The sequence below is a fragment of the Canis aureus genome, chromosome 6 (assembly GCF_053574225.1).
Source record: "Canis aureus isolate CA01 chromosome 6, VMU_Caureus_v.1.0, whole genome shotgun sequence".
NCBI lineage: Eukaryota > Metazoa > Chordata > Mammalia > Carnivora > Canidae > Canis > Canis aureus.
Window position 1 is genome coordinate 52,198,328 of NC_135616.1, and position 27,202 is coordinate 52,225,529.

Below are 27,202 nucleotides of genomic sequence, written 5' to 3' on the forward strand. Positions count from 1 at the left end.
GAAAAAATCATCCTCACAACATGTGTAATTTTGTATGAAAGCAGTATTGGTCGTGGGGCAAGAAGGTATTTCAACTAGTTTTTACCAGGTCCCTATTCTGTTATAGGAAGCTAGTCACATTAGATGAGTATCTGTTCAAGTCATCATATGCCATGGAGAGATGTTTTACTGCAATTTATATCTAGAGTACGCTACATGCTCTTTCTGAGTTACATGAATACACAGTTACTGAGTGTCCAGTAATGAGCTAGACACTCTAGGGATGTGACAATCTCTGCTTTTAAGGTGGATAGAATTTCATTGGGAGAAAACATACACATGACAATTTTTAAAACAACAGACTAAGTAACATTTAAAAAAGACTAAATACAAAACTGCATGTTATAGACCAATTTTGCATCAAGAAGCCACAAATCTGGACCAGCTTTGAAAGGAGTAGCTATGAAAGAAGTGGGTGTGGGCAGTGGGTGGTGGAGAGGGTGCCCGAGATGGATCTTAAAGACTAGAGAGACTCTCCATAGATGGGTTAGAGGGCTGGGGTGGAGGAATCTCTTTTCACTTGTTTTAACTCTTCATGTAACATTGAAGACGTGTTCCCTGCAGTTAGCATCCTAGTGATGTTTCATTATTAACAATATAGTGGTCACTAAAAAAAAAAAAAAAAAAGCATCCAATACAAGACATCTTGGTGGGCCTAATAAAAAGAGCAACACTGAAAACCAAAAACAAATCAGTGCAGGCTATCTCCGTGTTCTCTCTCTCTCGGTTTCGTGCTCCTGAGATGCTACATGTGGAAGCCAGCCAACTAAGAAGAGGAGACAGAAGGTGGGGAGGCTGGAGGCAGTTAAATAGGATGGTCTCAATTTATAGCAGGTGAGGCTACCATGCAAGTAGGACTTTCTCTGTTTGGAGCAGAACCCCATTACTTTGCTGGAGTTGGAAAGCAAGGGTAACATCACTTTTAGGAACTTCTCTCTAAGAATATACCCTTAGAGGTGACTGGAGGGCAGGGGAGATCAAACATGAATATACTCCTAGAGGTGACTGGAGGGCAGGCGAGATCAAACATGACTCACAACAAAATGGAGTCTGTAAGTACACATGTATCAAGTTTCCACTGTATTTAAAGTCATCAGGTAGAGCGTTGGGTTGAAATTGGAAGTAGAGTTAAGACAGCAAAATCAGACATCTTCACAATCCATAGCAATCTTCTCCCCCCGCAGGGTCCACAAGTAAGAGACTAAAACACTGAGCTATATAAAGCACTGTAGGTGAGGGTGCGGGAGTGGGTGAGGGACACAATGGGAGCAGAAATTGCTGCTGGTCCTGTTGAAATCTTTCCAGATGTGCTGAAAGAGACGCACTCCATCTTCAATGTAGGAGACACCACCACGTACTACTATTCAGGGAGGGATTTGAAGCATCCAGGGACACTTGAGTAAGTATCCCAAGAATTTTCTTTCACAGAAGGTGCTTTAATACGGATCATCCATGCTGAATGAAAAACAGGAGAATATAAATTAAAATAAGGAGCTTAAAACTTGCAAAACTGAACAGTGTTAGCAGTAAAGGTAAATATTCATGAAGGTCAGAAGAGTGAAGGAAAATGCCTTTCCAATAGATTGGACAGGGCACAGGACAATCACTAAGGCAAAGGAATGAGAAGAAAATCCTGGAGCAATGCTTCTCACACTTGCAGCTGCTTAACCCCAGAGGTGGTGGTAAAATGCAGACAGATTCAGTAGGTTTGAGTGGGGCCTGAGATTCTCCATTTCTCACAAGCTCCCTGGTGATACTAATGCTGCTGGTCCATGGACCACACTTGGAGACGTTTCTGGGGCACGGGCTTTGACTTTGGATTGAATGAGTTCAAAGGGCATTTTAGATAGATTTTGAGCAGTGGAAATTCAGTGAGAAGTAGAAGATGACAATGCTCAAGTGGAAAGAGAAATTAGAGAAAAATCAAAACTCATGAAAGGTATGGTGGTAATTCTAAATGTCTGATTCTGGTGGGACATGTTTTAAGTGACAAATCTCATTTCCTGAAATAAATGGCACCTTTTTGTGTGTGTGACACAGTTGTCTCCTCCTTACAGAGGATGGGGGAGGCCTTTGGGAGAGAGGGAACCAAATATGGCATGTCTTAATAGCACCTTTCAAAGGGAGAACCAGATTCTAAGACTCTGCTCTCATGATGAACTGCCAGGGCAAACCACAGTTCAGCAGCTGCAAATGTGCTTGCCAATACAGAGATAAAAATGTTTCTGAAAACAAAGTTTCACATATACCCTCCACTGAGGTTGGCATTGTATCTTCCTGTGTATCTTGGGTGTAGGTTTTACCCAGGCAGAATTTAGACACTAGAAACCAAATGAGGTGGTAAACAGAACCAATTTGCAGAAGAATAAAAATAACCCAGCAAGAATTGAAACCACCAATGCCCTAGGAGATGGTCATTTACCAGCAAAGAGTTAATAAAGATGAGCACAATGGATTATGAGGGTTGGCTCCAGAACTTTAAAAACAAAATGTTCGGGGATCCCTGGGTGGCGCAGCGGTTTAGCGCCTGCCTTTGGCCCAGGGCGCGATCCTGGAGACCCGGGATCGAATCCCATGTCGGGGTCCCGGTACATGGAGCCTGCTTCTCCCTCTGCCTGTGTCTCTGCCTCTCTCTCTCTCTCTGTGACTATCATAAATAAATAAAAATTTAAAAAAAAGTTTTTTTAAAAAAAATTAAAAAAAAAAAAAACAAAAACAAAAAAAAAAAACAAAATGTTCCAGTGTTTCATGTGATGGTTTTCATTTTTTTTATGTTTCTTCCATCTTATCCTTTCTCAGTGCCATCACAAATGGTTTCAGAGTGGAAAATTATACATCGTGGGTGGAGGGTGTCTGGGACTTAGAACTCTATCATCAGAGTCATGAGTCCTGAGTTCTAGAAGCATAAGGATTAAGAGCATGATCTTTGGATCTAGATGGGTACAAATCTCAGCTTTGTCACTCATTCTGTGACCTCAGGCTAGATATTTTATTTCTCTTTGCCTCTGTTCCTTTACCTGTAAAGTGAGGATATTAATAGTACTTCTCAACCACAGGTTTGTAGGCAACATTTAATTATCTCAGACACTTAAAACACTCAGAGCAGTGTGCAGCATGGAATGAATTAATGTTTCACAAATGTTTACAATTATTTTAACTATGTCACTAGCTCAGGGCCTACTGGAAAGTTATTTAACTGACTCAGTCATAAGGAAAGTTTGAACATGATGTCCATCAAGATCCTTTCAAGACCTAAAATTTTATAATTGCATGAATTAAAGTCACCTTGGTCAACAAATGACCAAAAAATGCTTCTTTGCAAAGTCCTAGAATATCTGGTGATGCGTTCAGAACCTACCTTGATGGGGTCAGCCTTCCCTTACAACTTCTGTTCACAGCTCCTCTACACCTTGGGCTCTGGGCAGTTCCAGTCAGTGATCTCCAAACATGCTGTCCCTGCCCCACTGCCATAGTATGTTTACACCATTTCCCTGTAGTCTGTCTTCCCTGCTTCTCTCCATACACCTAAATCCTATCCATTCTTGAAACCAACCCAGGGTCCACCTTCTTTATAAGGTTTTCTGTGATCACCAAGCTTCTTTGTATCAAAAAAGTCCTTTAACACAGAGTTCATTGACCATTACCATCTGCCTTATATTGTTCTGAAAATAATTCTTTTATTTTTCTGTCTTACTAGATAATAATCTTCCTGAGGTCAGGGTCAAGGACTTACTTCTTTCAGTTTTCAGTCAAGCTTAGCATTGCTCCAGCACAAAAGCATGCAGTAAACAACTGTTGATTGATTCATGTAAAAATTAGTGAGTCATTAAACTTAATATGGCAATTAGTTGAGTGTGGTAATTAATGCTAATACTCTTCCTGCTAGCCTCTCTTCCTGTCCCCCAAGGTCTTCTAAAAAACTGAATTGATCTGCTTCCATCTAGTGGCAATTAAAAACAGGTGGTTCCTGTGACAAGAAAAGGGCTCTGGGTGGATTGTGCCAGAAAAGACTTTCACTCAGTAGGTGTGAGCATGAAAGAAATCTTTACATCTTGTGGATTTCCTGCCCACAGAGATAGGCAGCCCAGCCCAGAGAAGGGTCTAGGTCCCCATCTGCACTATCAAATGGAAGGTAGGGTGGTAACATAGAATAGAACCTCCACTGACCCAATGTCCTTCCCCGGTTATCCAGTTTCCAACTGTCTCATCTCCTAGCCAAGCTTTTAAAAAGAGATGGCTTACATGTTCTGCCTCTCTACTTCCTCATTTCCACTGAATCCTCAGCGCTTGGCTATCAGACTTCCGTCATGACCTCAAACACTGAGAACAGTCTTTGCACTGACACCCTTGTTACATCCAGTGAGAACTCACCAGGCAGCACTTGAAACTGTTTCTACTTCTTTCTTTCCTTGGTATTCATAATCCAGACTCTCCTCATTTTCCTTCTGTCTCTCTGGCAACCTCTCCCCATCCTCTTTTTACCTTCAAGGACCTGTTTGATATGGATGTTCCCCTGGTTCCCACCCCTCTCCCACAACCTCTTTTTTTCTCCCACTCCACACTCTCCCCAAAATAGCAGATAACCTCCTGGAATGAGAGAACTCCGAAATCCACTCTCCTGCCCCAAGATGGCCCCTGCGCTACAGACTGAACCAATTAAATGTGGATGAGCCACAGTCACCACAGCTCAATAAAGACAAAACTGAATCTATGATCTTCACCTCCAAAACTTCTCATTCTTTTGTCTTCCCTTCTCAGTACATAGTATAGTATATAGTAACCATCCACCAGTTCCCAATAAAAAACATGATGACTTCTGATTCTTCTCTCTTTCTCAGCCAATTAACTACACTCTCACCTCATGATTTTAACTCTCACCTCAAGAACTCAACCTCATTGGTATTTCTCTAGATGGGCACCATCATCTTTAACCTAATATCTTTCCCCAAAACAGTTCTTTGCCTTCAGACTCACCCAACTCCCCTGTTTGCAGAATGATCTTTATAAGATGCAAATTTCAGCATGACATTCACCTGCTTTAGCCCAAAGACCTCAGGATTAAGTCCATACTCCTTATTATGGCTTATAAATTATTCTATGATCTGTCTTATGTTGCCTTATGTCTCTTTGGAATCTCTTTTTTAATAGATATTTTATTTAAATTTAATGTAGTTGACATATAAGGTATTATTAGTTTCAAGGGCAGAATTTAGTGATTTTTCATGCCCATTGCTCATTACATCACATGCCCTCCTTAATGCCCATCACCCAGGTACCCCATCCCCCCACCAACCTCCACTCTAGAAACCTTCAGTGTGTTCCCCAGAGTTGAGTGTCCCATGACTTCCCTTTTGCACCCACAGCTACAGCTCACTGAACTAGTAAGGACTTCATAACAATTTGTGGTTGGTAGCATGGTTGTCTGAATAAGCAACCAATCTCCTCAGGGACCATTCTGCTTCTTCCAGCATTTCAGTTTTCTTTTTCTCTTTTTAAGATTTTATTTATTTATTCATGAGAGACGAGAGAGAGAGAGAGAGAGAGAGAGAGAGAGACTGAGAAGCAGAGAGAGAAGCAGGCTCCATGCAGGCAGCCCAATGTGGGACTCGATCCTGGGACTTCAGGATCACGCCCTGGGCTGAAGGCAGACACTCAAGTGCTGAGCCACCCAAGTGTCCTGTATTTCAGTTTTCTACCTGGGCTCTCAGTATATACCAAAGCCTCACCTCCATAGTTGTTCCTATTTATAATCTCCTTCCTAAAATTCCAAAGCAAGTCACTGGACCCCTGAACTGAGAAATGTTTGCCATCCTCACTTCTGCAGGTGGACCATGTATGGACACATGTGTACATCTCTTCTCAGTCTGTGTTTCTCCAGTTAAAAAAAAATCTGAGGTTCAAAACCAAGCTAAAAAAAAAATGCCTCACTGGGGAAGCCACAGGCAGAATTCATGTTCCCTACCTCTTCCATATTTCTGAAGGTCAATGTTTAGCAGAGCAGTAGTCCTTTACGTTCTTGTACTAGGCATTGAAGGCCTGGGGTCCAGAATTAGGGCCTGGGATTTATTAGTTTCTCAAAAAATGCTTGATGAATTGAATGTTTCCTAAATACTGTACTTGATATTGCCCTTGTATTCCTCTAGGACAAGAAGAGACATATCATAAAGCTTCCAATCCTTACAGAAAACTCAGGGATAACCAGAAAGAGCTTCATTCACATAACTGTCCTTTCTTAATAGGGCATCACTCATTCATTCTAATCCCCTGGCACTGAAACAAAACCACCCATACACAAAAAAGCCAAAAGCATAGCTTTTCAAGGAGGCTAGTAGATAATCACTTTATATGGAAATTTAATTGAATGAGATCCCATGTAAATAGTTACTAAGGAGTTAATGTGTCTAGCTATAACAGGAAGTACCTCAAGGAAGGTAGAGAAAAGATCAACAAATGCAGAAACTCCTTAGTGATGAAACTTACCTTTTCTGAGACCTTTTACCTAAAAAAAGAAGAAATAGAAAAATGGCATCAGCATAAGTAGGCAATTCCAATTTTTTTTTTTTAAGTAAGAGGGAAGGCAGAGTCCCACTCCTAAAACTGGCTTTTGAAGTGTATCACGCATTGGTTGGGTGGACCCCATCTGTGCGTAAGGGGATTTGAGATACTGGCTTAATGTTCTAATTCAAACAGTGGTAGAGACTCAGGTATGACTGATCCACTGATGCACATGCTTCTGCATTCCATTCCACACTCTGTGCTGATCATGAAGACAGAAGTCTAGCCCAAATTGTCTGGCTGTCAGTCCTGCTATACCCATACGCGTTGTTTACCCCTTCCCACCAACCATCTTAGCCCACCTGCAGATTCTTCCCTAAGAGACTTGGCTGCTAATCCTGTAAGAATATGTGTCATTACGTCTCACATCACTTTGTCTGTGAAAATCCACAAAGAAATTTCACTTGGGTCTCAGTGGCAGGAATTACTCATCTCATCTGAGTAACTGATGTGTTTTTATCTCACAAACACAGTAAATATTGTTAACAAGTTACACTCCCTTCTTTGGCTGCCAGGAAACAGACCAGAGCTGAGACCCTTTTCTGTCAAGTGTACAGAGCTTTGTGACACATATTTTTGTGTACCAACCGCACCTCTTGCTCCAACTTATTTTTGCAACCTAAATTTTGGGCTTCTTTTCTTATCTACTTTTAGACTAATTTTAACTTACTATGTTGAATGCATTTCATAAACCGTCTTACATAATTTCTGAAAAAAGCAGTGTATAAATAAATAGATCAATGAATGAACTGCAGGGTTGGACTCTAGAAGGGAAAAAAGGCAAAAAAAAAAAAAAAAAGCTTTTTGAAGAAAAAAAAAACCACCTGGAAGCACTATATTTCAGTGGCTATAAACTGGAGCTCTAGAATCATCCAATTTGGGTGCAAATTCTGTTTTATCAACTGTGGTATGTCTCTGAATAACTGCTTACCCTCTCAAGCCACAGTTCATCTGTAAAAAGAGTATGATAATTACATCTTCCTCATGGAGTTGGTAAAATAAAACGTATCCAAAGTATTTAGGCCAGGGTCTAACACATACACAGTGCTGCTTGCTCAGTTACTGTTTTAAGCCTTTAAAATATTAGAATTTACTATTTTAAAAATTTCTTCCAGAATTCAGCCTGCTGATTATATGAGCTGAATGCATTTGAGAAAGGAGAATTAAATCTGAATTACTTTCAAGTTCTGCTTGTTTATCTTCATAGAAATATATTTTCCTTTTAGGAACAATGAAACACATAACAATACATAAGCAAGAATCTGTCACTATTGAGAGAGTTCTTTGTGAAGAAAAAGGAAGTAAGTGGCATGTGTTCAGTTTCATGCCCCATTCTAACCCTGCGGGTTAATTCGGGTGGGAAATTCTCCCAACCAAGAGAAAATATAGAGCCTCATTAATCTGAACACCATTGGTGTTAGGGGACATGTATGGATGGAAATCTATCTCTCATTCTGGCCCCTGCCAATATGGGATTTGAGAGATTTGGTCTAAAATCACTGCCTCAGTTTCCTTATTTATCAAACAGGGCCAATGATAATGGCTAATCAGAGAACCATTATCTAGGGGAAAAAAAACTATTTCTAGATAAGCTCATACAGAAGGGCACGCATTTCTGGATTTGCATTTATTTCTCTTCCAGAAGAAAGGAGCAAATGCCTGGGTATCAAGACAACTAGAGCAGCGACTGAAGTGCAGGTTCAGAAAATCCATCCAAGGACAGGACAGGTATCAAGAATCTAGTTGTGGGACACCTGCATTGCTCAGTGGTTAAGTGTCTGCCTTCAGCTCAGGTCGTGATCCTGGGGTCTTGGGATCAAGTCCCGCATCGGGCTCCCCAAAGGGAGCTTGCTTCTCCCTCTGCCTATGTCTCTGCCTGTCTCTTTCTGTGTCTCTCATGAATAAATAAAATCTTAAAAAAAAAAGAATCTAGTCATTTCACTGGCTACTATGTCCTAAATATTCACCTTTCCTCTTTTTCCAGCTTGTTGAACCCAAAACACTTATTAAATCTTCCCAGTTGATAACTACTATATATATGCAGTTTATTGCTTTTCACTTTTTTCTTGTAAATGTGCCAGCTACACTGTTAGAAAAGCTCTGGGGGGTTATCCTGGGAACCTATCCATCATTCCTAACACCATTGCTATAGGAAAAACATTCTTCGTGTTGCAAAGAACTAACTTACAACTACAATCATTGGAAAACAAAGTTACTTGGAAGTTGGAAATATCAGAAGATGTTCTATAAATGAAGGCTATTAAAATGCTACATTAAAGATACCCTGACTCTCCTACAAAGTCAGTGATCTTTTGGGGCTTCTGTTCTTTTTGTTGGCATACATGTATCTAGCCTAACTGCCCGTTATCTGTTTCCTGTTTGCCACACACTTATTCCCACAGCAGAGGCATGTAGTTTTCAAGTTATCAATTTGAGATCTTGTACAGAAATGACTCCAAGGTAAAAAATTTAAAAACAACAACCCCACTACTTTTCTCAGCCCTGCTGATAGAACCACTTGAGCTAGCTAACCTCCACCCCTCACCCTGCCGCTGAATACAAGTGACTTCATTGTATTCTTTTGATTCTACTAACAGTTATTAAAAGACTGGAATTTGGGGATATCCTCCTTATTAAGATGACTCACAGCCCCCAATTCCTTAAAGGTTATTTAGAGAACAGCCCAGAGGGCAGTGTGTAATAGCCCACTGTATTCTCTACCCCTCATTTCTATCACCATTACCCAAGGTAGGAGGGAAAAAAGATGATTGGGGTCAGGGTTTGAAGACTCAATGGAAAGGATAACCAGGGACGCCTGGGTGGCTCAGCGGTTGAGCATCTGCCTTTGGCTCAGGTTGTGATCCTGGGGTCCTGGGATCGAGTCCCACATCGGGCTCCCAGTAAGGAGCCTGCTTCTCCCTCTGCCTGTGTCTCTGCCTCTCTCTGTGTCTCTCATGAATAAATCAATAAAATCTTTAAAAAAAAAAAAAAAAGGAAAGGATAACCAATGGTGGGAGAAAAAATATCATTCTTCCTGTGCCTTAGTGTAATACTTAAGTGCTTAATATCGTGCAGTAAGATCATGGGATCCAATCTTAGCAGAATTTCCAAAAGCAGGAGCAGAGACATTTGTGCTCTCTGCTGACACTAGTGAAGTTTTAGCACATCAACAGTGCCCCCATCCATTTTCTTTCTGAGTTGGTTATAAAATGAATCTAGTGCCATTCTTAAATTTGGAATGAAAGATCAGATCATAGTAGAAGATTGATTGGTAGATAATATTCCTATAATTGGCAGTGAGGATGGGTGAGGGGCAGCCTTTATACACCATAGTCAATGAGCAGAATACATACTAATTAATTGATGGAAGTAAAATTAAAATGGCAATCAGCTGACTCCATATAAATGCAATGCAAAGCAGTTGGTTAGCAGTTATTTTGAGATCATCAATGGCCTCTGAACTTAAAGCAGGGATATCTCAAAAGCTGCTTAATCTCCATGAATTTCATAGTCTTAAACATTTCTGTCAGGTCAGTTTGTCCAAACGTGGCAGTGCATACCCAGGGCCTGCCAGACCGTGGGTCTCTAACCAGTAAGTCAACCCCACTTTGAGGTTTGGACATACTTAGGGGGGAGTTGAGAGGAGTGATGCTGTTGTTTTTCCCTCGTGTCCCATGTACTGTTCCAGACAGCAGCTATTAGCTTCTCAAACAGTCCTCCTTATTCCCTTTTCTTCTCCAGGCCAGAGTGGAGGGAAAGCAAATACAGTGCATTTGGTTAGAGCTGTGACCTCAGTGAATAGACACTGGGGAGAAAGTGTGAGGATTTCTTCCAGGGACAGTGTAATTCCCACACATTAGAAGCCAGACAGGTATGTGGCTCAGATTTTGAGGAACAGTACCTTAAAAACATCAGATTCATTTTCTAGTGGAATTGAAGCACTGAGATCAAAGGCATGGAGACTTCTTAAAGGACAGGGATTATGCATCCTTTTTTCAGAATTAAATAAGAGCAAAGAATCATTAAAATATCTCATTTGTCTATTATTACTCTAGCATGCCTTGAAAACACTAGGCATTTTTAAAAGGTTTGTCGGATAAAAAGCACAATACAGCCAACTTGTTTTAATGGAAGCATACGTGAGTTGTTTCACACATCCCCAGGGATGATGTTTATAGAACACAGAGCTTGGTATCCTGCTTCAGTTGAATTGATCATACTTAACTTCCTGTGGGTTTCAATGTTTTTTTCCACCTTGAATTGTATTACTTTCATATGAAGGCAACTCACATACCTTTCTTTAATCTTCTTGCCAGCCAAATGATAAATGCCAACCCAGCAAAAGCAGTAACCATGACTGCCACCGGAATGAAGAGAGGGTTATAGTCACCCTCCTTGATCATTGAGAAACTCCTGTCCACTTCTGAAAGAGATCAGTAAGGCACATAGCATGAGGCCACAGCGCCACTTACTTAGGTGCCATCTTGTGACATTAGACTTTGTTCCTCCACCACATATTCCAGTAATAGCCCATTTGATGCCATTTGACAGATGAAGAAACCGCCATGGGAAGGACCATGATGAGTATTCAGCAGAGGCAGAGATGAGACAAGCTTTTCTAGGCCGAAGCCTATAAATTCTTAATTTCTAGATATGCAATTAATGGAATTCCCAGAAGAAGTGCCTAAAAATCTTGGCAAAGTGTGGTCATCATTGCATTTACTTCCATGGCCTTGTTCAATAGTTGGGACTCTAAGACACAAGGAGGATCTAAAATATCTAATATGACCTCAGAAAAAATAAAATCCAGTGATCTGAACCAGATAACATAGCAATCAAAGGAAACTATTAATGCTTTTACTTTGAAATAGCTGTGCAAACATAGGCACTTGTTGTTTACATGCCAAGAACCCACACTAAACTGTCTTTCAAATGATGTAGTCCTACCATGTATTTCTACTTCCTTCACAAATAACTAAATGGATACACCTATATATCCTCTTGAAAGGGTGAACTAAGTGCAGCCTGGGTAGCTCAGCAGTTTAGCACCGCCTTCGACTCAGGGCATGATCCTGGAGACCCAGGATCGAGTCCCATGTCAGGCTCCCTCTATGTAGCCTGCTTCTCCCTCTGTTTGTGTCTCTACCTCTCTGTCTCTCTGTTTCTCATGAATAAATAAATAATAATAAAATCTTTAAAAAAATAGAGTGAACTAAGTTCATTTGGGAACTTTTATTGAAGAAATACCCATATGAATAAAGTGTATGTTCTGATACCACCAACTAAATAAACATACTTTTGCATATTATTACAGGGTCTGTATCCCTTATTCTTCATGTTATTTTGATGAACCCTTTCAAAGTGGTCCCATCTTCATACCCAAAAATATAATAGAAAAAGGGCTCAAGTTCTCAGACGATGAAAACAGAGAACAACTTATTTGCTTATCATAGGTACTGCATCAAGTGGAGAGCCCATGGAAATGAGGAAGACATAGTCCTCCTCACACACAGATTAGGGAGGCATCAGCTTAGTGATAATAGAGAAATGTCCACTATTTGGGGAATTAGGTAGTCATTGGTGACCTTTTAGAGACATTTTAATGGCCTAACAGAAGTGCGATAGCAGTGGAATAGAAGAATGAAGAAGAATAAGTCAGAGACAATTAGTGCCTGTAGATGTTAAGAGTTAAGGTAGGAGGAGTTGAAAATCAGCTGAAGAAACAAATGGCTGCCATCGAAAGAATACACAAGAACAGCCCAGGATTTTACAGTAAATTAAGATGTACAAATTTATTTTTAGGCCATATACATTTAGCAAAATGAAATATAAAAGTTTACTCTATTTCCCCCACTATCTTCCTATCCACCAGCTCCATTTTCTAATCTTTAGTATATCAGGGCAAACTTACTTACTTTGACATATTGGTTTAGGGCTTGACCAGATTCTAGATGATTGGCAAATAGTTTCCTTCTCCCCAATTAATTCGGTTCCTTCTGAGCAGTTAAAGGTGCAAGTGGAGGTAAAGCTGAAGTTCCCCAGGGTGTGACTACAGTCCATGGTCCCCAAATCAGGGGCCTCCAAAGGCACACATTGAATTACTTCAATGAAAAAGAAAAAAAAAGCAGTATTTCTGAGCAGAGACCTTGACAAAATGTTTTAACCAATGTTGGCTTGACACAACTATAGAACCACTTGATTGAATCTAGACCTTTAGAATCTCCAATAATTAGTTCTGATAATGCTGCTTCCAGACTTTACTTTCCTGAGAATGATAGAGAGTGCTGTGTCAGAGGGGGAAGCCAGGAGCACTGACAGCCCTTGGGGGGTAGGAGGGAGGGGAAGCGGGGATGGTGCTCCAGGTTGCTACCCTAGTTTGCTGCCCAGGTTGCTGCTCCTGGTTGCTGCCCTAGTCCTGGTAACTCTGCAACACCACTGGAAGTGCCATGCTGCATGGCCTTGGCCTCCAGAGATCTTATGGAATAGGTTCAGTGAATGCAGAGAATTCCTACCGTTCCATTTCTTCTAAAGCAAACAAGGTTGAAAAACACCCCAATTGTCTGAAATAAGTCACTCAACTTTTGCAAAATTCAGCAGGTTGGTCAATTTAGCTCTATGACTTCAATATTATTTTGAGAGCTTTTCTGAGAGTTAAACCACCTAAAATTAGTGAGGCAGGTGCATAAATGGAGAAAATGTAACTAAAACGTTACAACGTTACAAGTTCAGACACCACCAGTTTTCTCCCATATAGGGATAGTTTACATGACAGTTAAAAAGGAAAAAATAAAAAATAAAAAAATTTCAAATTTCACCATATTTCAAATAAAAAAAGAAGAAGATCAAGAGACTATGTTTGTTTTTCATAGCAGTTGTTATTCCCTTGAGAGTTCACAGAGAAGGAAAAGTAAAAATGATTTCAAGAATAAACCAAATAAAACAATCAAAAAACCTCTACTCGGGCTCCTGGGTGGTTCAGTTAGTTAAGTGTCGGACTCTTGATCTCAGTTCAGGTCTTGATCTCAGTCAGGGTTGTGAGTTCAAGCCCCACATTGGGTACACTGGGCGTGGAGCCCACTTTAAAAACAAAACAAAACAAAACAAAACACCAAACCCTCAACTCCCTGAGAAGGAAACTAGTTGGTGTTCAGTAAGATGCCACATAAAATGGGTGTTACTGAGAGGACAGAAGAACCAACATTTAACTGAGACTCAGCAAGACTGGCTATTTATGCCATGCCAATGAGAAAACTAAAATAAAAATTACAGTATAGTTACACCATGTATTACTGAAAATTATATGCATATTGTGAGATGGTTTCAGAGGTATTTGGTTGTTTTTTATTTGTGGCTTTTCTTCTTGATATGAGCAACAACGGTCCCTTTAAAAACATCATGGTATGATCTAAGATAGATTAAATTATGTTCCAAAGAGGACAGAGACTTCTTAGCAAGTTTCTACTGCATTTTCTCAGTTTGTAAACCCTAGACAGCCATGACAAAGCTTCTAGTCTGAAGAGTTACTCACCTTGACAGGTCGGTTCTTGAGATGACCAGTTTCCAAAAGGTCCACAAGTGGTTTCCTCAATCCCAATGAGGTCTGTCCCCATAGAACAATTGAAGGTGCAGGTGGAGGTAAAGCTGAAGCCCCCCAAGGGGTGACTACAGTCCATGGTCCCCAAATCAGGGGCCTCCAAAGGCTCACACTGAATCACTGCAGCAAGAAAAGAAACAGCATTGGCTAGTGTGAAGCCGACCTGATGTCTGGGGTTAAATCCTAGCTCTGCCTTTGCACAAGGTAAATTACCTCTTCCAGCTCCAGTCTCTTCTATGAAAGAGGAATCATGATAGTTGTATTAGCTTCCTAGAGTTGGTGTGGGAATTAAATGATCTAACACAGATCAATAACTTAGAAGAGAACCTGGCTCATAGGAAGAACTAATTAAACATTAGCTAGTCTTTTTATTATTATTGGCATTATCTAAGGAGAGAATGTTTAAACCTAGGTAGGTTTCCATGGGAATGACCAGACCAATTTGGAAATAACTATCACATCAGAGTGCCTACGTATATTAGAGTTCTGGGATCAGGAGGCATATAAAAAGAGTGGGAAAGCTTTAGGAAGCATCTCGGCCTCGATTCTGTCTTCAACCACTCTAGCTCCTACTTTCACCCCTCTTCAGAAATTATCTATTTTCCTTCTCTGACTGGTGGTATAGTAGATCAAATTGAGCCTTGGAAATCAGTCTTCACGTTTCTAGGTCCTGCCATATCATTTGAGCAAATATTTCTACTCTTCTGTCCTATTCGTTATCAAATTTGAGCCATCATTCAGACCTTACTTTTGAGATTTCAGGTAAGAGTGGACTTGAGGAGCTAGAAGAATTTTTATATTTTCCATATACAGTACAAACCCAAATTAAATTATGTTCTCCAATTCAACCCATGCCTACAAGCAGGTGTTTAATATATTCCAGGCATAGCCTCATTTTGACATATGAAATGGTAAGTACTTATTAATCTCAAGCTTCTATCAGTCTTCTAGGGGACATAGACAAGTAAATGGATGACTTCAATAAATGTGGGATAAACAAGAAAGAAATATGTGGAACTATTAGAACATGGAATAGGGAGACTTAGCTTGTTCTAAGTCCAGAGAAAGCTTTCTGAAAAAAAAAGGTCCCTAAAATATGTCTTAAAGATGAACAGGTGTGCTAGCCATGTGCAAAGTGAGAGAGAGAAAACCTTGAGCAAGTCAATGAGATACAAAGAACATATGAAAAGTGTGGAGAACTCCAAGCATTTTAATGTTACTAGAAGGAAAGAGGTAGGAGATGATGTGAGATGAAATTAGAAAGAAAGGTAAGAGTTAAAGCAAAATGCCATTATCTTTTTTTTCATTGATCTAATGAGTACCTACTATACATTGAGCTTTTCTCTAAGTGTGAGGAGTTCAGATTTCATCCTGTAGGACAAATGATAGTTAGAAATTGAAGGGTGTATATATGTGTGATGTTTGTCGGATTGTTTTTGATTGATCAGCCTACCTATAGTATGAATAGTATGTTACTGGGGAGTTAATTTAAAGTTGTGGAACTCAAATAAGAAATTAATGCAATAACCTAGAAGGAATGAGGGCAGTGGTAGCAGAATCAACAAATAAGAGGCAAATTAGAGAAATATTAATAAATAATTAATAATTAATTAAATTATAAAAATGAGTAGTATGTTACCTTGCATAAAGGTAAGGGGAGGTGAAAGAGTTTCATATCAGGTTGCCCACATAAATGGTGAGGTCTCATACCAAGATAAGAAATACAAAAAGGAAACCTGGCCAGGACAGTTGATTTTACAGTCTCTGGGGCATCAAAAGAGATATGCCTAGCTGGAAAGGGCTGGAAAAAGATCTGTCAGTGTGAAGCTCACATGCATTTGTGAGTCCACAGGAGTTGGTAGTTTGACCAAAACGGGGTCATGTAGAGTCCTTGGACAAAATATAGAAGAAGATGAGAAATAACAATATTGTATGGGCTTGGATAAGTGCCAGTGAAGAATCCCAAGAAGAAATGATTACAGGTAGAAAGAAGACCAGAAAAGAACGATAAAATGGAAGCTGAGACAAAAAAGAAAAAGAGTAAAATGTTTGAAAAGGAGTGAAATGGGCATGCCAAAGATAAAAGAATTAAAAAATAAAAGATAAAAATATTAAGGATAAATAAAGAAATAAACAAAAATAAACTTCAGAAGTGGAGTGAAGGTATTGGGTAGGAATTGAGTGAAATGAGTTAGACCTATTCCAGTTATTTGACATTTGACTTTAATTCCTCAGGTTTTTTTTTTTTTTAAGATTTTATTTATTTATTCATGAGAGACAGAGAGAGAGAGGCAGAGACATAGGCAGAGGGAGAAGCAGACTCCCTGCAGGGAGCCTCATGTGACTGGATCCCAGGGCTCTGGAATCACGCTCTGAGCCCAAGGCAGATGCTCAACCACTGAGCCAACCAGGAGGCCCTAATTCTTTGTTCTTTACAAATACTGCTTTTCTCTTCTTATAATTTTTTGTCCTATGCACCAGATACTTCAACCATGGTTTTGAAACTCAATCAATACCAATCAAAGGATTTAATATTTCTTTCAGTAGTGAGTTGACTAGGTCAAAGACTCCTTGACTTTGAATCTATGTGCTCTTCTTTTCTGTTTCTACCACCATGACTGTGAATGATTTCAACAGACTCCCACCGATTTTCTCCATCTTCTCTTTTTGATCTCCAATCCATTTTATGCATTGCTTCTAGGAAAATTGCCCCAAATGTAGGTATTAAGATGCTAAGTGGCCTCCCATTGTCAAATAAAGGCCAGATTCTTGCATTAGGCAGTTAACTCCAGTTTACCTTGCTTTCCATCAAACTAAATTATGAGCATATATAATTTTCACTAGGTAATTGCAAATCCTTTATGGGCAGAATCTATAATAGATTTGTCTCTGTGTCCCCCAAAATACCCAGCCCAATTAAATGTGTTGGATTTACTACTATGTTTCTCTGACCTATATTCATATCATTATGTGAACTTTTTGGGCTTCCCTGTCATGACTTTGTGGATGACATAAAAAAGCAAGATTACCTAATGGGTAACTCATCCCCCTCATAATAAATGACAATGTTTCTTTCAAGTGTTAGGCATCTCATGAATCCAACAAATTGGCTATATTATGAGTTCCCTAAGAACAGGAATCTACCATCCTTGATGCATTATTGTCATCGTTCCAGCTTTCTTCCCAGCCCTGGGTTCTTTGTGGTAGAAAGATTTGCTAAGAAGTGAAACTTCATGCTGACTTATGAAATCTTTCAGGAAAGCTAACAACATTGTGCAAGGATATCCTTCTGATCAAAACTTCTCATTTCTCAGAATGGCTAGTATAATTTCGTCCCAGTCAAATTCCACAAGCTACAATAACCCCTGTAACTTTACAAAGGAAGAGACAAAGTCAGGAAAGGGAGCTTACCGAATTGACACTGGGGCCCATAGTAGCCCACATCACAGTTACAGGTGTAGTTATTGATGGTTTCCACACATTCTCCGTGGTTGCTACATGACGAGGGCTGACAAGAAGCTTTAAGGAGAGGTCAAAAATAAATTATTGTAATGTGATTACTTCTTAGTACTCATAGTTATTTCATTAGGAATAGATAAGTTTTTTGCTGCAACTATTTTAATAAACAGGAAAGGTTTATTTGTACATTCATAGGATTTTTGCATAAAAGCCATATGTTAGAATTTTTTGTTTATGTAATATACTGGCCATGTAGCCACAGACATATACATAGAATGAATTCACCAAGGCCAATACTGCATAACATTTTGCGGAAACTTAGTGACATACTTTGAAACTCTTGGAATTACTTTGTTATAAATATTATAAGCAGGTTAAATGATGACCTAACTATTTCTGTAATATGCTTGGCAATCCCTTTCTTTATAGAAAGTACCAGAGAAAGATTAAGAAGTCTGTGGAGAGCCCAATTTAGAAGAGATCAAATTCAGTATGTTTCAATGTTGAAATATGACTTGGAAAAATCTGAGTGTTTTAGAACTGAAAACAGAAATTTTCATCTTCCACAGATAATGAAATATGGCAGTATTTAATTATATAGAACCATATAAGATTAAGCCAAGAAGGAAACATGAGCATAAAGCCCCTTACCTTCCAATGAGGAAACGGGGGTCATGGCCTGAGCTCTTGGCCAGACCCATCTTCTGCTTCCACTTCCTTACCTTACTTCTCACATACACTCACATAATGATGTAAATTGATTTAGAATGTAATTTTTCGGTGTTAGGACCAGCCTCACATGCACAGAAGTGACACGATTTTATTTTATTTTATTTTATTTTTTTTTATTTTATTTATTTTATTTTATTTTATTTTATTTTATTTTTGAGGACTGGATTTATTTTAGACTGTACTAGGAACTCCTTTCTTTCCTACCACCCACTCTGGGATTAGTCCCATCATTCTCTCTACTGTGGCCACTCCCTACCTGTGTAACAGAGGGCTATCTTTTGTTTGAAGCAAGAGTCATCATTCCACTTTCCTGCATCTCTGGTCCTCTTGATGTAGATCTCCACACAGTCCTCTTTGGACTTTTTGTTGTTAGGCTCTCCAACTCCCCAGTTCTCTGCTTCTCTGGTTAGAGACTTGTTGGTTCCTACCCAAGTCCATATCCCTCCTACCTTCCGGATGCCTATCCAGTAGTAAGTGGGGCTGAAGGGAAGTGTCGTCTGCAGGTATTCAATTTCCCCCTTGTTTTGTATGGCAACTAAATCTGTGTAATTTTCTTTACAGAACCTTCTAGCCTTTGCCCAGTTCATGGGTTGTTCAGAATGGTGGTAAGTCCAGCAGTTGGTTCCATGATGTGCAAGGAAATCTGAAAGACACCAGTGTGAACTAGGTAGGTTCACAGTTAACAGCTGAAAAGAATCTAGAAGTAATCCAGGCTGAGCCTGCCACGGAGAGATGATGAAACCAAGACCACAGGATCAGTCATTTGCAGATTTGAAGTAGAACCTAGACCTTAGGGTTCTAATCACTTTTCACGGTAACATAAAATACTTTTTACTCATCTCTCTGTTTTAGGCAAATTTGGTGGCTTCCTAGATTAATTTTTATAACATCATTTTTTCTCAAAATTCTTTCAAGTGAAATTTCACTGACATATTTTAGAAATTCATATTTCTTTTTTCATTTATGTATAATCATATTTCCCTAAAACTTACTCTCTATTTTTTTATCCTGGGATAATTTCCTAAAAGCCAACATTTATCTTTCTATGGGAGAATAATATGAGGACAGGCATAACAACATACTTTTAAGTAATCTTTTTCATATCAAAAAGATAATCTTTTACCACAGGAAGAGCTGCTTCTGGGAAAGCCTCAATACATAACTCAAGCCTTATATATTTAACTATATATTTCTAAAAAGAAAAATTTACAAAACTAAATGAAGCAGGATTATGAAATTGATTTAGATCATGTTCTGTGCACAAAAATACTCAGCTGATGGTGTTTAACAATCATATGGCACTTTGAATATGAGGACTTTGACAAAAATAGAAATAAATACATAATCATGCCATGACCTCGTGATAGCATATGCCATTCTAAGCTTGGTATGATCTATGTGAAACACAGTTCTACCATTAAGGTAAATGTTTTTTTGACCATCAACATTTGTTGAGTTTTCACCAGGTAGGACAAAAACCATGGAAGATACCAAAGAAAACATAGATCCAATTTTTACAGTCTCCTAAGGCTTATGAACAAGGAATAACAGATGCAAAGAAAGCACAATTAATTTTGATCAAATTAAATATGTCAGAAGGGAACAGAAAACAGAGAAACAGATATGATTAATGAATATAAAGAATGTAATAAAATAAACATTTGGAACAGAGTTGTAAAGAAACATTCTACCAGAATATAAGTCCTAAGAAGGAAGAAACTGGTTCAGTGTTGTATCCTCAGTGCCTACAAGAGTGTCTGGCACATTCCAGGAACTTGGAAAACACTCGTTGAATGAAGAGTGCCAACTTTGCAGGTGACATGAGGCAGACACAGTATAAGGAATATGTCAGGGGCAGAGGAAAGTACATTTGTTTGGCCAGAGCTAAAAATCTAGGCTAAAGGGTAAAAGGACACTAGATTACTTGGGAATGGCAAAGAAGGTTTAAAACAATTGCAGCAGAGTCTTCAAGGATCAGACATAAAACTTGTCACACCAATGGGAGAAGAATAAAAAAATACATAGAGGGTCTGACCTTAAGGAGCTCATACTTTAATGGTAGAAATGACCTAGATGTGCACTAAACTACTGATAAAAAATAGAAAGTACAGAGCACCTACCTGACTGGCTGAGTTGGAAGAGCATGCAACTCTTGATCTTGGGGATGTAAGTTCAAGCCCCACATTGGGTGGAGAGATCACTTAAAAATAAATTTTTTTTAAAAAAAGAAAGAACCATGCTAAATATTTGGTATGGATTCTAAATGTCCCATCAGATATTTTTCTTTTCTTTTCTTTTCTTTTCTTTTTTTAGATTTTATTTATTTATTCATGAGAGACAGAGAGAGAGAGAGGCAGAGACACAGGCAGAGAGAGCTGCAGGCTCCATGCAAGGAGCCCGACATGGGACTCGATCTCAGGTCTCCAGGATCACACCCTGAGCTGAAGGCGGCGCTAAACCGCCGAGCCACCCGGGCTGCCTCCATCAGATATTTCTTAACTGACTTTATTTCTTCATAATTAAGACTTATGTGGGATTATCAGGATCTGGACTGTGCAATGAGGGTGTGGCAGGTTTTGGATGTTTCTGAGGAAGTACTAGAGGTAACAAGAAGAAAAAGATGTTCATAGGAAAGATAGAATTAACAACTATCTACCTAATAATCTTTGCTGCAACTATGTACACCCAGTGGATATTTAAGAAAAATAAGCATTAAGTTAAAAAGGGCTTAGCAATATACAAATACCATAACGTACCAAAATAGAGCACTGTCCAGACCCAAAACTTGAAGACATACCATGAGCACCTCTGAGCGCTCTGACATTTCCATGGAAATATCTGCAAAGAAAATACAAAGCTATAGTTAGATTATGTTCTTAAGTCACAAGTTAACAGCACCTTAAGAAGGTGGCTGAACTTTCTTAAGGTTCAAAATAAAATACACTTACTTACTAACCCTGTCTGAGGTAAGAGGTTTCTTAGATGTGTACAAAAAAGTGGCATTAAATTTGCTTTGAAATTGATAAAGAGTTGTTTCTTTTCTTTTTCATGTTTTAGCCTCAGGTTGCTGATTGTGACTACTCTGATTTTCTCTACAGTTCAGTAATTTTTTGAATTTCCTTTCTGCTGAGCTGTTAGAGGACACTATTTGAAACTTTATATATATATATATATAAGTTCTTTGATGCTTAATGAACTCTTGGCGTCTGGGATTTAAATGTTAAATTTTTATACTGGATTATAATGGTTCAATGCTTCAGATACTTAAAAGTATCAGATAGCCAGACACCAACAAAGAAAAGCAATTCATTTCTTTTTCCATTTAAAAGGAATACATTTTTCAGAACCCAGACCACAAATTCTCTGCACACCTTAAACCTATTTTCTCAAGTGTATCACTTCTCCAGTAACCCCAATATTTATCCACAAAAGTGCTCATTTCAACAAGGTAGTTCTCCCTCAAGAATCTCACCAGAGACAAGTCAATGAGGAGAAATCAGCACATCTGAGAAGAAAGGTTCTAAGAGCACTTTTTAGATCCAGCATTTGTAATTCTTGGCTTTGCTAAAACCAAAAATGAAATGTGTTATTTCTTGTCCTTTGCCACCTGTCTTTGAAATCCCAACGGGTTCTAGCTGAGTAACTGGAAGTCCTTGAGGCTGAAAAGCTCACCATGGCTTTGTTCTTCCTTCTTTAGTTCTTCTGGACTTCAGCCTATGAACTCAGCACCAAGGTGTCTGGCTCCTTGCCCACAGCTGGGGGTGCTGTGCTTTGGGAGGCTAGGTGGAGTGCCACCAAAAAGGCTTGCTTTCTTTCATTTCTCAGACTGAGTCTCACATCCTCCTCCCCTTTCCCCACCCCTTTCCTAGTCTAGTTTCTGTCACCACCCAGAGAAAAGAAGAGCTGTTAACCAGGGGCAATGTTGCTAGATTCTCTCCCCCTTCCTTCCCTCCTCCTTCCCCTACATCCTTCCTTCCCTCCTTCCCTCCTTCCCTCCCTTCCTCCCTCTCTCTTCTCTTCCTCCCTCCCTCCTGTCTTTCTTCCCTCCTGCCTTCCTTCTCCTCTTTCTCCCTCTCTTTGCTTCCCTCTCTCCTCCACTCCCGTCTCTCTTGCTGTCTCTCTTTCCTGCCTTTCTTTTTGAATAAACCCTGTGCTAACTCTTGGTTATCCATGGTAAAGGGTCCCAGATAACTGCAAACACCACACAGTCAAAACAGCAGCGTTTTGAACCAATTCCTGATGCCTGTTTAGCCTCAGTCAACAGTTCCTGCTCCGTCTTTCCTTGCTCGCCCCCAGGTGGAGGTCCTTGGTAATGGTACCTCCTAAAGTTAAGCCCTAATGAGAACAAAGCCCTGGGGAGGTTTTTGCCCTGTGACTTTGGGGACCTAGAGTACTTTTACATTTCTGAACTGTAAAATATGAAGGAAATAGGCTGCATATGAAATTAGGACCTATATGATGGAGGACAGTGAAAAGTGAGGATATGATCAGCTTTATATTTTTTAAAAGATAAGTAATAACAGCAATAACTGGAGAGCTCTGCCAACACTGCACATGGATCAGGTCATTGGATCTTCATGAAGGTTAAGTACTACTATCCCCCAGCCAGCACTATCATCATTCCCATTTTAAAAGGGTCTCCGAGAGCTTAAGGAAGTTGTGTTTAGTGACAAATCTAATAAGAGACACAGCTGGGGTTTTTAACCAAGGCCAGTCAGTTCTGAAGCCTCTGATCTTGATGATTAGGGGGCACACCTTCTACCAAGAACTTGGAAGACAAGTTGAAGTGGGGACAAAGCTGGAGCCAAGGAGCTCCATGAGGTGCCCATGTTCCTACTATCATAACCTGAAGGAATGTCTAGACTTGTATTTCTGAGTCTTCTCCTTCAATTCTCTCTTGACACTTGTCCAATCAGACTATCAATCATGTTGATTCCCTGAGACTGCTCCCCCAAGGTCCTCCATTTCACCAAAGCCAACAACAGATTCTCCATCCTCATGTTATCTAATCAATCAGTCTCTGGTTCTCCTCCTACCTCGCAGAAATGTTCCTTCTCTGTTTCATTTGTTGATCTCATCTCTCCACTCTGCAAATGCTTGGAGTGCTCCAGTGCTCATCTTAGTTTTCTTCTTTTCTTGGTGATCCAAGCCAGCCTCTTCACCTTGAAGAGCATCTAAATGTTTGATGACTCCCCAATTTGTATTTCCAGCAAGGACTCTTCCCAGCCAAATGCCTACTTGATATTTCCATTTAATTGTTTTAAAAGCCTCTCAAAGGGACACCTGGGTGGCTCAGTGGGTGAGTGTCTGCCTTTGGCTCGAATGTGATCCCGCAGTCCTGGGATCAAATCCCACATTAGGGTCCCCATGGGGATCCTGCTTCCCCCTCTGCCTATGTCTTTGCCTCTCTCTTTCTGTGTCTTTCATGAATAAATAAGTAAAATCTTTAAAAATGAAATAAAAGCCTCTCAAATTTTACATGTGCCAAAATGAACTTCTGAATTCCTCTTCCCAAGCTTCTTGACACCTCAGTAAATTCTAAGTCCATTCTTCCAGTTACTTAAACCAAAGCTTTTGGTGTTAGTGAGATTCCCCTCATCTTCTGACAACTTATATCTCATATGTCATCAAATTTTGTTGGCTTTGCCATCAAAATATCCAATCACTTATTAGTCAAACCAGTCAGGCACCAGCCCGCCAGTGATGCAGTCTGCAGGGCTCAGCCTCCTGGGACACAGGGCAGGGAGGCCTGAGAATGGATAGATAGTGAGGGGGGTGTGGCAGAGGGGAAGAAGATGACCAGAACACAAGAACACACATCAGATCCTCCAATGGCTTCTCACCCCACACAGAGTAAAATCTAAAGTCCTTATGATGGCTCACAAAATCTTACATGGTCAGGCACCTGCTTCCTAATCATTTTTGTTCTCTGAGATGTCCATTCTTCTTTTGTAAGCTCAGCTATTCATTTAAATAGGTTATTATAATCCACCTATAAATTTAAAATATAGCAGTAGAATTTTCAGAATATTAATTCTCCATATTTTCAGTAGCAGAAGGTCCAGCATTCTATAAATGCCAGTTGAATAAGTGAATAAACAAACTGCAAATGTCCTTTTCTTCTTTTAAGGAAAGACTTTATCTCCCCTTTTTTTAAGTTTTATTATTTTGTTGGATATCTTTGTTATTCTACTGGTTTGTTGGACATTCTTACTCTTCTTTGAAAGCTGAGATCTAGGATTTTCTTAGAAAGCTGGTTTAGGGCAGTCGGCGAGGAGAGACATCGCTAAGGGGCTTGCCTGAGGTGGGGGGATTCTAACGTTTTCAGAAAATCTTTTGGAAAGAACAAGTCTACTTCAATAAATGAAGGAGAATAAAGAAAATTCAAGCCCTTCAGTAACCTCAGCAAACCTGGACCACACAAAACCATGTTAACTGGGATAAGAAAGACTTGGCTCCTATACCCTCACAGCTGGAGGGACTCGATCCAGCCACTGAGGCCCGGTGTCACCAAAAAGGGGTTCTATTCATCTTTGATGTGGGCACACGCTTGGGATTACACTATGATACCCTGGCAACTGGAATAATTTATTTTAATCGCTTCTACATGTTTCATTCCTTCAAGCAATTCTCAAGATATGTGACGGGAGCTTGTTGTCTCCTTCTGGCTGGGAAAACAGAAGAAACGCCAAAGAAATGTAAAGATATCAACAAAACACTTTGTAGTTTATTAAATGATGTACAATTTGGCCAGTTTGGAAATGATCCAAAGGAAGAAGTGATGGTTCTAGAGAGAATCCTACTCCAGACCATCAAGTTTGATTTACAGGTGGAACATCCATACCAGTTTCTCCTCAAGCAGCCAAACAACTCAAAGGCGATAAAAACAAAATTCAAAAGTTGGTTCAAATGACATGGACGTTTGTAAATGACAGTCTCTGCACGACCTTGTCACTAGTGGGAGCCAGAGATCATAGCAGTGGCAGTGATGTAACTCGCAGGACGTTTGTGCAAATTTGAAATAGGAGAATGGAACCTCCAAACCCATGTATAGGAGATGGTGGGAGCAGTTTGTGCAGGATGTCCCTGTGGACGTTCTGGAAGACATCTGCCACCCAATCCTGGATCTTTACCCACAAGGAAAACAACAGATGCCTCATCACACACCCCACCAGCTCCAGCAGCCCCCACGTCCCCAGTCCCAGTCTACACCGCAAGCGCCACAGGTGCCACCGCCCCAGCCAGCGCAGAAGGCCTCACAGCCGCCCGCCCACACAGCCCCCGCCGCAGCAGGGCCCGCAGCCCGACAAGCCGACCCGCACCCAGTCCTCCCGGCATCCAGTCCTCCCCGCACCCAGTCCTCCCGGCATCCAGTCCTCCCCGCAGCCAGTCCTCCCAGCACTCAGTCCTCCCCGCACCCAGTCCTCCCCACAGCCAGTCCTCCCTGCACCCAGTCCTCCCCGCAGCCAGTCCTCCCAGCAGGCAGTCCTCCCCACAGCCAGTCCTCCCCGCAGCCAGTCCTCCCAGCACCCAGTCCTCCCCGCAGCCAGTCCTCCCAGCACCCAGTCCTCCCCGCACCCAGTCCTCCCCACAGCCAGTCCTCCCTGCACCCAGTCCTCCCCGCAGCCAGTCCTCCCAGCACCCAGTCCTCCCCGCAGCCAGTCCTCCCAGCACCCAGTCCTCCCCGCACCCAGTCCTCCCCACAGCCAGTCCTCCCTGCACCCAGTCCTCCCCGCAGCCAGTCCTCCCAGCACTCAGTCCTCCCCGCACCCAGTCCTCCCCTCACTCAGTCCTCCCCGCAGGCAGTCCTCCCCGCAGCCAGTCCTCCCCACACCCAGTCCTCCCAGCACTCAGTCCTCCCCGCACCCAGTCCTCCCCACAGCCAGTCCTCCCAGCACCCAGTCCTCCCAGCACCCAGTCCTCCCGCAGCCCAGTCCTCCCGCAGCCCAGTCCTCCCCGCACACAGTCCTCCCCGCACTCAGTCCTCCCCGCACCCAGTCCTCCCCGCACCCAGTCCTCCCCACAGCCAGTCCTCCCGCAGCCCAGTCCTCCCCGCCCGCTGGCGAAGCCACCGTGGTTGTTTCTCCCAAGGAAGAGAGCAAAGCAGCAGAACCACCGCCACCTAAATCCCCCAAATTGAGAGCGCTCACCCTCCACTGCCTCCGGCCCACCCACCTGCAGACCCGAAGCCTCCCGTCTGGACCCCCTTAGGCGAGGCGGAGCCCCCAAGCCCTGTGGATGCCAGTGAGCTCCCCAAAGTCCAGATTCCTCCTCCGGCCCACCCGCCCCGGGCACCTGCCGCCCCCACCGCCCTCCAGCTGCGTGACCGCGACGTCTACCACCAGCTCCTACATGTCAGGAGGGGGCCACCAGAGCCTGCAGTCCATGGTGAAGACCGAGGGCCCCTCGTATGGCACCCGGCCCCCAGCCTAGGGCCCGCCAGCGCATCTGCCCTGCCACCCACACGTCTACCCCCCCAACCCGCCCCCTCCCCTAGTGCCCCCTCCACCAGCCTCCTTCCCCCCTCCTGCCATGCCCCCCACTCCCCCTCCCTACAACCCCAACATCCCCCCCACCCCCACGCCTGCCCCCCACCCACGCAGTGCCCCTCCCCCTCCCCCAGACCTGGGCCTGCCACCCGCCAGCTACCCCCCTCCGGCTGTCCGCCCCCCCTCCCCCGGGAGGACCGCCTGTGCCGCCACCCGTCCCCCCACCCGGCATGCCTCCAGTTGGGGGGCTGGGGCGGGCAGCCTGGGTGAGATAACGCGATGCCTTTTCTTTCCCTTGATTTTTAAAGCAAAATTTTTCCAATCAACTCGAAGA

General features: G+C 41.6%; 1 protein-coding gene and 1 pseudogene across 2 annotated transcripts; one reads left to right on the forward strand and one right to left on the reverse strand.

Moving 5' to 3' along the window:
* Positions 1-1,106: 1,106 nt before the first annotated feature.
* Positions 1,107-22,210, reverse strand: SELL (selectin L). Of its 2 annotated transcripts, none has more exons than XM_077901596.1 (9): positions 22,052-22,210; positions 21,136-21,217; positions 18,636-19,022; positions 17,600-17,707; positions 14,123-14,308; positions 12,510-12,695; positions 10,889-11,017; positions 6,520-6,538; positions 1,107-1,494 (listed from the first exon to the last, which is right to left on the reverse strand). In XM_077901596.1, exons 1-9 carry the CDS (start codon positions 22,052-22,054, stop codon positions 1,476-1,478), a joined length of 1,119 nt encoding a protein of 372 aa, XP_077757722.1. In that variant the 5' UTR covers positions 22,055-22,210; the 3' UTR covers positions 1,107-1,475. The 2 variants fall into 2 exon arrangements, with proteins under 2 accessions (XP_077757722.1, XP_077757723.1); XM_077901597.1 differs by lacking the exon at positions 22,052-22,210 and adding an exon at positions 20,500-20,579 and having other exon boundaries at positions 21,136-21,151.
* Positions 22,211-24,675: 2,465 nt separating this feature from the next.
* On the forward strand, positions 24,676-27,143 carry LOC144315200 (cyclin-K-like; annotated as a pseudogene).
* The last annotated feature ends 59 nt before the right edge of the window (positions 27,144-27,202 follow it).